We start from the raw sequence: 16,672 nt of genomic DNA on the forward strand, positions 1-16,672 counted from the left end.
GGAGCCCTTCTACATGCCAGGCACTGTGATGACCCCTTTATGTACGTTTCTTCTTCCTCACCATCCAGTGAGGTAAGTTCTGTTATTATCCCCATCTTCCCAGTGAGGAAACTGAGTCTCAGAGGAATTTGATGCAGATTGAGTAGCCAGCAATTACAGAGATGGAATTTCAGCTCAAACAATCTATCTCCAGAGCTTGGCAGGTTTATTATGCCTCATTGTCCTGGTTGGGTCTTTTTTTATTTTAAAGATTTTATTTATTTATTTGACAGACAGAGATCACAGTAGGCAGAGAGGAAGGCAGAGAGAGAGAGGGAAGCAGGCTTCCTGCTGAGCAGAGAGTCCAATGTGGGGCTTGATCCTAGGACCCTGAGATCATGACCTGAGCCGAATTCAGGCTTAACCCACTGCACCAACCCAGGCGCCCCTGGTTGAGTCCTTTCAACCCAGTTATGGTTGAATGAAGCGAAGAGACCCCCAGCGCATTCTTGCATAAGGTGAGTTGAGTTGGGGCCTCCAAGCAGACTTTGGCCTGAAAGCCAAGACGTTACCAAAGGTAAATAAACAACAGGTATTTGAGGTGACAGGTGCTGGGTTATGGAATTGGGGAGACAATGTAAAAAGCTACTAGGATTTCCTCATTGTACATTTTTGCATGTGCAGTAGAATAAGCACCATCAGGAAGCGGCTCCATGACCAGTGTTGCCCCCAGAGACAGAGGGCAGGAGCAGGAACTGTTCTTTCTCTCTGACCTACATGCTCTCTGGGGCTCAGCACCACAGGTGGGCTCCAGACCCTGAGGCTTGGGGCTTGGCTCTTACTCAGCCTGACCTGGGTTCCAGCCAAGGCCTCTGGGAAGGGCGGGCTCAGGCTCTTAGTGTCCTCTGAGAAGTGCTGCTGCCCTTCTCCGGTCCCTGGTTGGAGCGGAACCTGCCTACCATCACTTTCTGTCCAAACGCATGCAGTCAGGGAGGCCACAGACTGGCAGCTGTGTTCAACAAGCTTCCAAAGAGGGTGTCTGAAAGGTGGGTGGGGCTGGGGCACAGGAATGTTTGTATTTCAAGTGGCTGCTGCCCATGAATCACCAATTGCATTTTGTGCTCTCAGCTCTGCGAAGGCATCATTTCCAGCAGCCTCATGCCGAGCTGGCCGCCAGAGCCTCTTAGTGTGGCTATAAATAGCAGATCATCAACTCACCTCTTCTGAGCTCAGCACAGTCTCCTCAGTTCACTGTGTCTTTCTGCTGCCTGTGTGTCAACGTCACTCAGATTTCCCAGGTGAGGCCTGGCTGAGAGACCCAGGCATGCTTTGGGGGGCTGCACGGTTTAGGTTCTCAGAGCTGTTCAGGGTGTCAGGGAGGGCAATGGCAGACTTTGGAAGAGCTTGACATTTCAGGTGTCATAATTACTATCTCCTGTCTCTGAGCTCCTCTCCAGTTAAATGCAGCACCAGGGGACTGTCATTTCTTGAGGAGTCCTAGAAATAAAGGCAAAGGACTCACCAAACACACACTGAGAGAACGCCACCTGGAGTGGGTAGCACCAAATGAAAGCTTTCATGCCTTCCTACGGACTTGTCCCCTAACACTGAATGAAATAATTTGTAGTTCTCCAGCGGCAGGAGTGAGAGACACTGAATGAAAGACTTTATGACTCCCTGGCTTGAGAAGTGAGCTCACATATTTTAGGATTACTCCCAGCTTCTGTTCACAGAGTGCTCCCTGTGTGCCAGTCTCGGTGCCAACCTGCACAGGCAGCATATCAAGTTAGCCAATGGACAGACTGCTAGCATCAGTGGCTTCCTGCAGGAGGAGGCTGTGGCTCCCACAGTCACGCCAACAGGGCTCCTGGCTTCCAGAGTCCAATCTCTGAACAGCTGCACTTTCTGACACCTGCAGAAGAGGACCATTGGGGTGCCCACATCCTCGGGTGACCGGTGGGATGTGGACTGTAGTCTCCTTTTTCCAATTCCACGCATTCCATGACTGTAAGTAGAAGCCCAGATGCTCAAGGCCCAGGCTCTACTGGCACTTGAATGTCCACTGGCACCGTCTTCTTCCAAATCTGATCTTCTCCTAGCTGTAGGGGAGGCATCAGCCTCCACTTGGCTTTCCAAGCCCAGTTTGATGGTCTTCCTCATCCCTTCCTCCCTGAAACAGGCAGGGGTCAGGTGGGACTCTCTACCCACCCCACCTCCACCGCGGGGGCAGCCTCCCCCCAATCTGTTTCCTCCTCTGCCTCCCAACTTTGAGGCCTCATCCCCTTTAGTGGTTTGTCACAATAGCTCAGTGCTACACCCAGGAAATGTTTAAAAACACAGATTCTTTATTCCCTCCCTCCCTTGGTTCAGACCCCCTGAAACCAAATCTCTCAGGGTACAGGTCAGGATCTGGATTTTTTTTTAAATTAACATATAATGTATTATTAGCCCCAGGGGTATAGGTCTGTGAATCGTAGGATCTGGATTTTTAAAAAAAGCTCGTCCAGTGATCCTTGCAGCCAGGGTTAAGAATGACTTTGTCTAACTGGCCACCTAGACTCCAGCCTCTCTCTGTTCTGAACCCTCCCAATCACAGCTCTCAGTTTAATTTTCTTAAACCATAGTTTATCTCACGTCACTCTCCTGCTAAAGATCCTCGAGTAGCTCGCCCTGCCTGCAGGAAAGCACAAAGTCCTTAGTGTGGTGTTCAAGGCCTTCTGCACCATGGTCCATTCATTCTCCTGTTCACCCCATGCTCCAGCTACAGAGCTACCTCTCCCCGCAACAGCCTCCTGGCCCTGCTCTCTCTCCTTTGCTTATCTGGACTTTAAGTGTCAGCTGGCCCTGGCAGAACACACTGAAACAACAGAGATCCCTCCTTAAGACTTTGAGCCCTCCAATAAAAGAAATGAGGAATTATTGCTAAAATGCCCCCTCTTAATTCAAGAGCCACGTGTGCAGCTTTAACTGAAGAGAGTTTTGCTGGGCCTGCAGATGAAAGGAGATCCGCCAGCAGAGACGACAGGATCGCAGTAATGTGTAAACACAGGAGAGCAGGAGTGGTTCGGCTCGTGATTAATTCCAAGGAGATGGTATTTCAGCATTCTCCTTGCTTTTACTCAATCCGGGGAGACAGAGCAGGTCTGGTTAAGCACTGGGGCCAGGGCCATGTGTCAAAATGCTGCTCATGTTTTTTTGTCTCCCAGTCCTGGGACAAAAGCAGAGGACCACATTTGGATCTTGTCCAAAAGGTCAAGAGTGTTTTATTAATATGATTAAACAGTGCGCGTGTTCAGACTTTGAAACCCTCTTCCCATAAAGAAACACCTACCCCCAAATAAAATATAAAGTGACTGTGTTGACTGACAGCAGGCGTTACTTCAGAACGGGGGTTGGAAATTGTTCCCCTCAAGGGCTTCAGAGTGAAAATGAACCTGAAAGAACTTCTGGGTAAACTTGGCAGAAGAGCCTCTCATGAGGCTCTCTTCCAAAACTTTACTAAAAACAACTATACAGGAGTAGAAAGAGTTACAGGCCCACAAGGTCTATGAGAACAGGAGCGGAGATGGCAGCAGACAAAGGATGGAACACATTTTTGGAAGGTGGGAAGCAGAGGAAGGAGTGGTGAGTCACACGGCAGCGTGGGGGAGGCTGAAGGCCTGATTCCTACACAGGTGCTCTGGGGGACAGCCAGGGTGGAACTGCAGGTGGGAGGGCTGGTGGAGGCCGTGAGCGCAGTCCCGGGAGCAGCGGGGTCCCACACCTTGCCCACTCCTGTAGGTCACCTGAGGTGCTCACTGGGGAGGATGGGCATAAAGCACAGAAAATATGGAGAACAGACAGAGATCTCGATGCTGAAAGGTAAAATCCCAGCCCCTTTTCCTTACTCAGCTTTCACAAAGCCTTCAGGCACAACCCTTCCTCCCAGGATGGTGACTACAGGACACTTTTCTGTAGAAGGTGAGCAAACTCAAGGGAAAGACTTGCAGATACAGAGATGATATGGATACAGACCCTCAATGGAAGACCCAGCTCATGACCAACTCCCCTCTACAGGGAAGTCCACTGTTCGACAAGTTCCACCCAAGCATGCTGACCAGCGAATCATTGCTTCAAAGCATAATTCTTTGATATTATCAGACAGCCAAGATCTCATTTAAGGAAAGCATCAGATGTGAGAAATGGGGAGGGGAAGGAGAAGAAGAATGTCTAAGTTCAGGGAGAAGAAAGCTTTAAAAATGCTATAAAAATCCCCAGGGAGAGGGGCGCCTGGGTGGCTCAGTGGTTTAGGCCGCTGCCTTCGGCTCGGGTCATGATCTCAGGGTCCTGGGATCGAGTCCCACGTCGGGCTCTCTGCACTGAAGGGAGCCTGCTTCTCTCTCACTCTCTCTGCCTGCCTCTCTGCCTACTTGTGATCTCTCTCTGTCAAAATTAATAAATAAAATCTTTAAAAAAAAAAAAAAATCCCCAGGGAGAGAAAATAAGGTTTCTATTTCAAGATTCATTACCCACAAAATGTCAGAACACCAGGGATACAGAAAAGACCCTAAAAGGACCCAGACAGAAAAAACAGGTCAATTGAGAGTATTGGGGATCAGAATGGCACCAGACTTCTCAAAAGCAACACTGGAAGCTGGGAGATAATGCAGTGAGGCCTTTAGAACTCTAAGTGAGAATTATTTATAGCTTAGAAATATAAATCCAAACTATTAATTAGGAGAAACAGTAGAATAAGAAATGTTTTCAGACACAAAAGATCACAAATAATGGGCCTCTCATGCTCCCTTTCTCAGGAAGCTCTCCACTCAAACAAAACAATAATTCAAGGATGAGGGGTGCCTGGGCGGCTCAGTCAGTTGAGCCTGACTCTTGATTTGGGCTCAGGTCATGATGTCAGGGTCATGGGGTCAAGCCCCATGTCAGGATATGTGCTCCATAGGAAGTCTGTTTATCTTTCTCCCTCTGCTCCTCCCCACTCTCTCTCTAAAAAAAAAAAAAAAAAAAGTGCCCAGGAGAGCAAAAGTGTACCCAGGGTGATGCTGAAGGACAGCCCTGATGACAGTGAGGTGGAAAGACCAGGGGCAAGAGCTCTGCTCTGAGCCAGAGGATAGAGAACTTCAGGTGAGAGATGGTCAGATTACTTGACAGGTATGCCCAGGTAGAAAATTATGTTGAAGGGCTATAAGACAGTTGTAAGAATTACTAATAAGTTCTTTAAAAAACTGAGCAAATAAAAAACATGAGGCAATTATTACCTACAAAAACAGATAAACTGTAAAAGAAAATAAACACAACACCACAAAAATTTACATAGTCAAAGTAAAGTAAACACAGATTATTGATTTAGCTAAAGATGGTAATAAACAGTGTTGGGAAGCTGGAGGAAAGAGAAGGAGGATGCAGGTGCCAATGGATTAAAGCAAATCCTCATCTCCCATAGTTGCAAGAAAACAGATAATGTCTAAAATTGACAAATCCACAAAACAGCACTATAAGCGTATTATCTAGAGAAATGGAAGAGGAGGTTAAAACTGGGAAACAGCTAAAAGATTTTATTTAACTGGGTACCTTTGGGTTATCAGACTGGGGTTGGGGTTGCGTGGGACAGGCGATTGCTATTTTTCACCCTATGCCTTTGAGTACTGTTTGAATTTTTGTGTGTATACGTTATTGTCCTAAAAATAGAAAAATTTTTTAAAGAAAAATCAAAAGAAAATATGAATTGACAAAAACGTGTTAGATATTCATTAATTACATCCGTGTTTCTTTCTGTCTGATTGATCATTCTGTTCATCTGTGCACTCATTAATTTTTGTTTCTTTCAAAGTCTTAAATATGGATTGGAAAATATGTTGCCAGAGAAAACACATTTGGGATATACTTATACTAAAAAATAATTTGTTGTTTATCTGAAATGCAAATTTAACCAGGTGTCTAGCACTTTCATTTTGTTAAATTGGTTGCTCTAAAATGTGGGCTCTCCTTTTGCTTATTCCACAGGCTAGGCCTCTGGCTAAATAGATAATGGAACCAGAAAGTTCACTGCAGTTATATTCACAGCGCAGGGGACATATACAGAAACTGAAAAAACTACCTGGTCAGAGGCTGAGCAGTGATTTGGGATGTAGTCAAGATGAGGATGGCATGGTGCCAACCAGTCCCTGGACAGTCTCTGTGAAGGTATTAAAGAGGTGCTGTTCTTGCCCTGTAACTGGCAGCTGGTTCCCCCAAGGACCCAACACCTGGAGCTCCTCCCTCCATCTGTCCCTGCAGGGCTCAGGACCTGGGCCCGACTCCTGCAAATCATCACCATCACTCCTGCCACATTATCTCCCCTAAGAGGGGCAAGGGTAGCAGGACAAGTGACCTTAGTTTAGCTAAATTCAGGAGTGGGACTCCACATGTCATCCCTTATTCCTTTCTTTTTTTTTTTTTTTTTTTAAGATTTTATTTGACAGAGAGAGAGCACAAGTAGGCAGAGAGGCAGGTGGGGGGGGGCGGGGAAGCAGGCTCCCTGCTGAGCAGAAAGCCCAAGGTAGCCTCCAAAACAAGACCCTGAGATCCTGACCTGAGCCAAAGGCAGAGGTGCCCTCTTATTCCTTTTTTTAAAAACACTATCTCTTGGGGCGCCTGGCTGGCTCAGTCCATAGAGCATGTGACTCCTGATCTCGGGGTTGTAAATTCAAGCCTCAGGTTGGGTAGCAATTATTTAAAGATTAAAAAAACCGAAAACAAAAACCTATCTCTTCAACAAGTTCTTAGATGCCTAATCTTGTCTACAGTGTGCTTGCTGAAGAGTTTCATTCTCAAAGGAGGATTTTTTCCTTGAACTGTGAGGAGATTGTTTACCACCACTGACTAATGGTAGGAATGTAATCATTTTCTTCCTTTTGGGCTGGGGAATGTGGTCTTTGGAGTTAGTAGAAGCAACACTAAGGATATGTGAGTCCTCCTGAAGATAAAATCATCTCTGGAATATGCAAATATATAACTTGGAAATACATAAATGTATACAGAGAATCAGCTATGATCCAGGTATTTTAAAATGAGGAAGAACACAAATATAAAGCATCTTCCTTGTTTTGCTATTAATTATTCCTTATGTGCGTAGATGTCGAGAGTGGCCAGGCAAGCAAGTTTTCAGAAATCTGACTGGGATTAAGATGATTAACTACAGGGGCACCTGGGTGGCCCAGTGGGTTAAGCCTCTGCCTTCAGCTCAGGTCATGATCCCAGGGTCCTGGGATCGAGCCCTACATCAGGCTCTGCTCAGCGGGGAGCCTGCTTCCTCCTCTCTCTCTGCCTGCCTCTCTGCTTACTCGTGATCTCTCTCTGTCAAATAAATAAATCTTTAAAAAAAAAAAAAGGATGATTAACTACAGGGTCCTATTCTACCAATTAGTGGTGAGAAGGGTTTGCTTTGCTTAAGCATTCTCAAGGCTTTCTAAAAACAAATAGCTTTGGCTATATTTTTTTAAAATTGTAAAATACTTAATCATTATCTCATTCAGTCATAAATTTATTGTAGATGTAAGGTGACTGGGAGCTCAGTTCAAACCAAATAAGTTATTTTGTATTTTTCAGACAATGATAATTGCTTAAAGTTTTTCTACTGAAAGATAAAATCCGACTTCATATAGCTCTCAATCTTTAGGGCTATGCCTGCCTTGAAAAGCAAAGAAGAACGAACTATCTTCCACAAAATAGCCCTTCAAAGCTCTGAGACAGTCCTAGGGCCCGTTCAGTTGTGTCCTCTGCAGGCCGGCCACCTCATCTCCAGCTCCCCTCCTCCATCTCCTTCCCTGTGAAAGCTGGTTCATCAATGTGTGCTTTAAATAAGGCACTCAGACGGAACTCCTGGTATGGCCCGAGGCGTACAAAATAGGAAGAACTGTAACTTTCTGTGATCTGAATGCTGAACACTCATTTGGTTAGGTAAAAGCGGCCATTAGATTGCTGTTTTAAGAACATCAGCTTTATGGTTTCTGGCAGAGAGACTTGTCTCATTCAATAGAAAAAAAAAAAAACCTTAAGCTTACATTTACAACCGATTAAAATATTCATGCATTTGGATACAGAAACACCATCTTATATGAATATAAATAATGGATTAACAGAAAAACTTTTGCACCACAGAAGCTAACCTGATTTTCATGTTACTACCTTGCAGTTACCTTTGCACAATAACTTCCTGCACTAGGAAGCCTTTGGGGAATGTAATTTCCACTGCCTTCTGATGTTAATTTGAGGCAATTACCATAAGTAGACTAAAAAAAGTTTTGCATATTATTTGTTCTTGTGGGAACCCAGGGCTGTTGGTGAGTCGGGATACAAGAGGCCATAGGACAGGAATATTCAGCATTTAGAAACTTCTTTAATAGCCGTGGATCATAAGGTTTCAAAGCTTTTAATGTTTACCAGCCTTTAGCTGGTAAAACCTTCCTCACCCAAGCTAGGAAGCCAGATTGAAGGCCTCTGAGAGCTCCCTGCACTTGATTTTTTTTTTTTTAAGATTTTATTTATTCATTTGACAGACAAAGATCACAAGTAGGCAGAGAGGCAGCAGAGAGAGAGGAGGAAGCAGGTTCTCCGCGAAACAGAGAGCCCGATGCAGGGCTCGATCCCAGAACCCTGGGATCACGACCTGAGCCGAAGGCAGAGGCTTTAACCCACTGAGCCACCCAGGCGCCCCTGCACTTGATATTTTTTAATAAACTTGCATTTTTACGTGTTCAAAGGCAGGATGCGCAAGAACAAAACCTCTTCTCCAGTCCATTTGGCTATTTAACAGTTCTGTCAGGTATAGAGGGGAAAATAGGTAATTTTCTCCCCTTGACACTTCCAGGACCACTATGAATTTATTGGGTTACTTGCTGAGCCTATCTGTGGTGCGAAGAAATAGGAAACCCTGGCATCCATGGTTGGGTGCTCTTATCTGACCACCCTCTAGGAGGCCTCCCTGAGCAATATCCAGGGGCATCTTCACCTGTTGGCTTGGCCTCCCTTTTTAAGACCAAAACCAGAACAGAAGAGCTTTTGCGTGCTCTTAATAGTAAGTGACTTGCTGTTTTTCCAGACACCTGTCCCTGTGCCAACATATCTAGGCTGGGGGCTTCAGAGCAGCAGTTACAAAGCAGGGGGCTGCACAAACAGAAGGAAGATTTTGCTCAGGAGAGTTTGGGAATTTAAGAATGTGAGAGCAGTGATTGCAATAACTATTCACTAGCTTTATGTATTTATTTCTTTTTTAAAGATTTTACCTATCCATTTAGAGAGAGAAGGGGAGGGGAGGAGCAGAGAGAGGGACAAGCAAACGCCACACTGACTGTAGCGTCCTATGTGGGGCTCAATCCCAGGCACATGAGATCATGACCTAAGCCAAAACCAGATGTTTAGGGACTGAGCCACCCAGTTGCCCCTATTCACTAGCTTTAAAGAGGAAGTCGTGACTGGTACAAAGTAGGGACAAACTTTCTACAGGGTACTTTGGCAAAACAGCAAAAGCTTTAAAAGTGTGCCTGCTCTTTTAAACCAGGACTGTCACTTCTAGAAGTCTGTCAGAAGGAAATATAAACAAATAAACCTCTTCATGTCCATAGAAGTTCAATTGAAAGGATAAGTGGCATAGATTAAAATTTTTTTATCTAACTTAAAAGTAGAAGAACGCGGGGCACCTGGGTGGCTCAATTGGTTAAGTGGTTCCCTTAGGCTCAGGTCATGACCCCAGGGTCCTAGGACTGAGTCCCAAATTGGGCTTCTTGCTCAGTGGGAAGCCTGCTTCTCCCTCTCCCTCTGCCTCTCTCTCTGCTTTTGCTCTCTCTCTCTCTCTCTAATAAAGAAATAAAATATTTTTTTAAAAAGAAATACAGGGTTGCCTTGGTGGCTCGGTGTTAAAGCCTCAGGTCATGATCCCAGCGTCCTGGGAGCTAGCCTGACAGGAAGCCTGCTTCCCCTCCCTCCTGCCTACTTATGATCTCTGTCTGTCAAATAAATAAATAAAATCTTAAAAAAAAAAAAGAAATACAAATGTATAAAAAATTATTAGTCACAATTCATGATTAAATGAGACATGTGGTATCCCAGCTCAAGTAAATATGGAAGACAATCTTCCCCTTAGGATCAGAACTGTTGGTGGGGAGTCTGCTTATCCTTCTCCTTCCATCCCTCCCCTTGCCTGCCCCTGCTCTTGCCTTCTCTTTTTCTCAAATAAACAAATAAAATCTTAAAGAAAAAAAAGGAGAACATTCCATTTCAGAATGAACTCAGAAGCGTTTTGGCTCTGAATTGTCACACTCAACAAGGATAACAACAAACCTGCCAAATACGTATTTGGTGAAAACATGATGCAACTTCCAAAGCGTTGTTAAGAGTTGCCAAAGATGAAAAAAAGCAGAATAGCTGGTGAAAAACCTTGAGGGAGGAAGGGAAATACAGCCTCAGAGAGTTCAGAACTCCCTAGCAATTATTCCCTCTCAGAAGGGGAAGACTCTATGCTGAAAGGGAACTACAAGAACAAGACCTAAATTGAACAAAACGAGATTGCTGGGGACAGTGGAAAGCTTTGGAAAGCACCAAAGGTGGGGGGGGGGAGAAAAAAACTTTTAAAAGTACTCTTGGAAACAAAGGCTGTAAAAAATTCTGGGAGACAGATGGACAGAGAAGCTCTCCTCAACCAAACTCTGAAATCCAGAGGGGGTGACTTCCCACAGAAGCCACGTCAGAGGTCCATCACTATGGTAACACTGTGAGCTCCTCTGGTCCCACCTCTCCACTCCACCAATTTTCTAGGGCAAAAATCACTACCACAAACAGGGGAGCAACACCTGCAAGACGCTCAAAGGAAGGAAAGCATGGGCCAAGAATTTTATCCACCAAACTGATCTTCAAGTATAAAGCTTAAAGACAAATATTTTAAAAACCCATGAGAAATCAGGGAATATTTTTTCATAAGCCTGTTCCAAAGATCCTCCTAGAACTATAAAACAGCAGTTATAGCACCACTTGGTGAGCCTGATGAAATCAGGGTAAAAGGACCTTCCTTGAGCACTGCAATGTATTTAACTGTAGAAATAAGAGTAAAACAATAGAGATCAGGGTGACAGATCAGAATGCAAATATTATACGCCTTAACAATGCAGAAATTTCCATTACTAATAAAACACTGGGGAGAATGAAGATAGTAATAAAAATGAGCTTACTAATTGCCTCAAATCAATAGATTGAAAGGATAGTATTTAAAATTTCCAAATCAAGTAGAAGCTTAAGCATATTTAATATAAACACTAAGACTGATAATACTATTGACTGTATGATGGAAGAGGGAAGAGGGGGAAAGGATTAGATTAAAAGATAATTTTATTGTGCTCATAGTAGGGAATCAAAAGATGCCATGCCAGAAGACAGTGGATCAAGGGTATTTTACATAGGTAACTTCTAGAATGAAATTACAGACCTTCCTAAATATCAAAACTACATTAAGAAGAAGGGGAAATACAAAAATACATTATGAAAAAAAAAATACATTATGAAAACACAAGACAAAATAATGACAGAATTGGGAATAAATATATCTGCCATCTCAATAAATATAAATGAATTTAAATACATTTAAATAATTTAAATAAAATTAAACAGTTTTAAACAGTTTTCAAAGTGAAATTCAAAGTCCAATCCAACTCTAGACTGCACACATCTAAGACAAAATGATTTAGAAAGGCTAATAATGAAAGGATGGGCAAAGAAATGTGTACCAAAAAATTGCAAACTTTAAAAAGCTTAGTATCTGACAACATAAAATTCAGGACCAAAACCTTTAACCAAGATAAAGAGAAGTACTTTTTAATGCTAAAGACTACAATTCATCATGAAACTTCAGTTATGAATATGTGCTAAATAACAGAGCAAGAATTCATATAATAGACACTGTAGAGATACAAGGAGATTTAGACAGACACACACTAATTACACAAGACTTTGATTTACCTTTTCCAATCCAAAACAGATCAAGTGGTCAAAAGTAAATGATGATCTAGAAGTCCAAACAACACAATCCAAAAGGGTGGTGTTAGTGATCTGCCTCAAACATTGTGTCCTGAGAATACAGAACATACTTTATTTTCAAGTGCTCTGCAGTATTCATACACACACACTTGCACACACACAAAAGATTATATATTAGGCCACAAACCAAACCTCATTAAATTCCCACAGTAAAAAATAATACAGACAGCATTTTATAATACCAACACAACAAACATGGACACTTACAACATATTCAGAAAACAAACAAAAATTGTCCTTCTCTTTGGATATATATATATGAGGGGGTCTATATTAAATAACTCCATGATCAAAAGGAAAATATAAATTCAAAACTGCAGAATTTCTAGGAAAAAACAGTAATGAACATACCATGGAGAAGGAGCTATGAGTTCAGCTAAAGTAGTACTCAAAGACCTGCCTCCTTAGCGCAGTAGGCAGCGCGTCAGTCTCATAAAGTAGTACTCAAAGAAAAATTCATTACATTGAAGAATTATATCAACATAAATGAAAGAAAAACAAATGGATTAAATGGGCTCAAAAAGATTTTTTTTAAAGATTTTATTTATATATTTATTTATTTATTTGACAGAGACAGAGAGAAAGCACACAAGCAGGGAGGATCAGCAGGCAGGGGGAGAAACAGGTTCCCTGCTCAGGAGCCTGATTTGGACTCAAACCCAGGACCCTGGGAGCATGATCTGAGCAGAAGACAGACATTTGACTGACTGAGCCACCTAGCTGAACCATAGAAAAGGATTTTTTAAATAAGACAAAGGAAAGCAAAAGAAAAATTTAATAAAGATAAATACAGAAATAATTAGTTAATACAACAAAACTATAGTGGAACTTAATAAATAAGTTTGTTCTTAGAAAAATTCAATTATGTTACCTAACTGGAATTAAATAAAAACTTGAAAAAAAAGACAAAAATTTAATGAATTAGGTAAGCCACAAACTAAATTAATCTTAAAAACAAAGAGATGGGGGCGCCTGGGTGGCTCAGTGGATTAAAGCCTCTGCCTTCGGCTCAGGTCATGATCCCAGGGTCCTGGGATCGAGTCCCGCATCGGGCTCTCTGCTCAGCAGGGAGCCTGCTTCCCCCTCTCTCTGCCTGCCTCTCTGCCTACTTGTGATCTCTCTGTCAAATAAATAAATAAGTAAAATCTTAAAAAAAAACAAAACAAAACAAAGAGATGCCTGAGTGGCTCAGTTGGTTGAGTATCTGCCTTCAGCTCAGGTCACAATCTTGGAGTCCTGAGATCATGCCCGAAGTTGTGCTCCCTGGTCAGCAAGGAATCTGTTTCTCCCTCTGACTCTCCCCACTCTCCTACTCTCTCTCTCTCAAATAAATAAAATCTTTAACAAAGAGAGAGAGAGAATGTACAAACACTCAAAATAAGAAATTATAAGAGGGAGGGAAATAGTCACACAAACATTAGAAAATAAAAAGCAAAAAGTGGTAAGAGAGGGCATCTGGGCCTCTCAAATGGTTAAACACCTGACTCTTGGTTTCACCTCAGGTCTTGACCCTGATCTCAGGGTCTTGAGATCCCTTGGTCAGTTTCTGCGCTTAGGACAGAATCTGCTTAAGAATGTCTCCCCCTGGGGCACCTGGGTGGCTCAGTTGGTTAAGCGTCTGCCTTAAGCTCAGATCATGATGGAGGTCCTGGAATGGAGCCCCATATTGGGCTCTCTGTTCAGCAGGGAGTCTGCTTCTCCCTCAGCCCCTACACCCCTGCCCCCTACTTGTGTGCTCTCTCTCTCTAATGAATAAACAAAAATCTTTAAAAAAAAGTCTCTCCCCACGCTCTTTTTTTTCCTCTCTGAAATAAACAAATCTTTTTTTTTTTTTTAAAGATTTTATTTATTTATTTGACAGAGAGAGACACAGCAAGAGGGAACAGAAGCAGGAGTGGGAAAGGAAGAAGCAGGTTTCCCGTGGAACAGGGAGCCTGATGTGGGGCTCAATCCCAGGATCCTGGGATCATGGCCCGAGCCAAAGGCAGATGCTTACCAACTGAGCCACCCAGTTGTCACTGAAATAAACAAATCTTACAAAACAAAAACAAAAACAAAAACAAAACAACAACTGTTAAGAGACTACCATATAAAATTTTATGCCAATAAATTTTAAAACCTATAAAAATATATAATTTTGTCAGAAAACTAAAAGTAGAAAACCAACATAGAATGATGTGCATAAAATATTTTATTAAAATAATTTGAACAAAAATATTATGCATACATATATGCAGATATAGTACTGTATGAAATATAATAAATAATAATGTTAACAAATAGGTGGCTCAGTAGTTAGGTATCTGCCTTCGGCTCAGGTCATGATCCCTGGGTCCTCGGATGGAGCAGCACATTGGGCTCCCTGCCCAGTGGAAAGCCTGTTTCTCCCTCTCCCTTTCCCTGCGTGTGTTCCCTCTCTCGCTATCTCTCTGTCAAAAAAAACACAAAAACTTAAAACCAAAACAAAACCAAAAAACAAAACCTTAAAGGGAAAAAAATTACGTTGTCAAAATAATTTGACAAAATTTGTCAAATGCTTACCCCTCCCTCCCAGAAAATCCCCAAAACTCCAGGACCATTGTTTCATAGGTGAATTCTACAAATCTACTAACATTGAAAGAACAGATGATTCCAGTGATTTTTAAAATGCTCCATAATCTAGGAAAGAATAAGGACGTATAATTTCTTTTCATAAAGCAAATATAAGTAGATTCAAACCAAAATATAATAAGAATAAAGAAAAAATAGGACAATGTCACTTATAAATATCAGTGCAAAAATCCTAAATAAAATTTTCAAATCTTATTTATCTATTTATTTATTTTAAGATTTAATCTATTTATTTGACAGAGAGAGATCACAAGTAGGCAGAGAGGCAGGCAGAGAGAGGGGGAAGCAGGCTCCCGCAGAGCAGAAAGCCTGATGCCAGGCTTGATCTCAGGACGCTGAGATCATGACCTGAACCAAAGTCAGAGGCTTAACCCACTGAGCCACCCAGGTGCCCAAATCTTATTTATTTTAAAATAATTATTTATTTATTTGAGAGAAAGAGAGAGAGATCAAGTGGGACGGGCTGTGGAGGAAAGGGGGAGATGGAGAAGCAGACTCCCTGCTGAGCAGGGAGCCCAATGTAGGACTTGATCCCAGAACTCTGGGATCATGACCTGAGCTGAAGGCAGATGTTTAACTGACTGAGCCAACCAGGAATCCCTAAATAAAATTTTAGCAGTAGAATCCAAAAGCACACTGGAAGAATAGTAAATTCTGACAATTGGACAGTTTATTTTAGAAATGGAAATGAAGTTCAAATTAGAAAATCTACTAATATAAACCATCATATTAATAGTTCAAAATATAAAATTATATGATTGTGTTTATAGATACTAAAAAGGCATTTGATAAAATTAAATACTTATTTTTGGTTAAAAACAAGACATTCAGCAAAATGGGTATCAATGGATATTTTCTCAAAATGAAAAAGTATGGTTTTTTTTCACATCAGAAAAGCAACAATTTACTTAACAGGGAAACACTAGAGACCCAGATATTTAGGATATGTTAGACGAGTAACCAATGCAATGTAGACACAAGAAATAAATTTGCAGTAAAAGAAACTGAAGAGAGCTCAGTAGAGAGCCTGCTTCTCCCTTTCCCACTCCCCCTGCTTGTGCATGTGCACATTCTCTCTCTGTCAAAAAAAGAAAAAGAAAAAAAAAAGGAACTGAAGAGAAATACTTTAGATCATTTTCTAGAGTATCTTCTAGAAGTCTCGTAAGGTTTTTGGCCACAATCAATAGAACTGGTAAGGAAGCTTCTAGAAGATAATCTGAGGAGAAGGGGGAAAGAAGAGGAGCGAAAGGAGGAGAAAAAGGAAGACGGTGATGAAAGAAGAGGAAAAAAGAAAAGAAAGTATGATGGCTTAAAATATTTATAATATTTCTATTATAAAATAAATATTACAAAATAAATATTTATAAAATAAATATTATTTATATTATATAAATAAATATTCCCAAGTTCTTTGACACTCCATTCAAAAGATGGAGCCTAATTCTCTTGCCTCAGTTGTGGGACTGGGCTTAATGACTTACTTCTAATGAACAGAGTAATCACAAGTGATGGTATGTAACCTATGAGTCCATGTCATAAAAAATACTGAGGCTTCTTCCTGCCCTGGTCTTTCTTGGCTCACTCACTCTGAAGAGAGACCCCTGCCCTGTGAGGGAGGACACACAAGCGCCCTGTGGGCAGGTCCATGTAGTGAGAACCAAGATCTGTAGCAGATAGCCACCTAGGAGGTGGCTCTTCTAGCCCTAACAAGCCTTCACAAAAATGATGCCTCAGCCAACAAGTGTACTGAAACACCATCAGACACCCTGAGCCAGAACAATAGTTAGCATGAGAGAGAGAGAGAGAGAGAATCCACGTGTACACATGAGAGGGGCAAGGGTGGGCAGAGGGAGAGGGAGAGAGAAACTTTTTTTTTTAATTTAGCAGTTTTAAAGATTTTATTTATTTATTTGACAGAAAGAGAGAGAGAGAGATTACAAGTAGACGGGGGCGGGGGGAAGCAGACTCCCTGCAGAGCAGAGAGCCCAACACAGGGATCCATCCTAGGGCCCCGAGACCATGA

The 16,672-nt window shown here is 42.2% G+C and overlaps 1 protein-coding gene and 1 long non-coding RNA gene across 5 annotated transcripts in view; one reads left to right on the plus strand and one right to left on the minus strand.

Moving 5' to 3' along the window:
• Positions 1-16,672, minus strand: part of JADE2 (jade family PHD finger 2) — a 136,233-nt gene that overhangs the window by 113,740 nt on the left and 5,821 nt on the right. For 3 of the 4 annotated variants that reach the window (XM_046000510.1, XM_046000511.1, XM_046000509.1), the window contains exon 2: positions 11,962-12,070. In XM_046000510.1, the coding sequence (XP_045856466.1) occupies positions 11,962-12,070 (109 nt within the window). Of the gene's footprint in view, positions 1-1,197; positions 1,477-11,961; positions 12,071-16,672 lie in introns of those variants that run through there. The other variant, XM_046000512.1, reaches the window with a different exon arrangement.
• On the plus strand, positions 3,276-7,179 carry LOC123938808. The gene is made up of 3 exons (XR_006817775.1): positions 3,276-3,603; positions 5,980-6,159; positions 6,762-7,179. It is a non-coding gene; the product is annotated as an uncharacterized LOC123938808 (long non-coding RNA).

The sequence above is a fragment of the Meles meles genome, chromosome 3 (assembly GCF_922984935.1).
Source record: "Meles meles chromosome 3, mMelMel3.1 paternal haplotype, whole genome shotgun sequence".
Lineage (NCBI taxonomy): Eukaryota > Metazoa > Chordata > Mammalia > Carnivora > Mustelidae > Meles > Meles meles.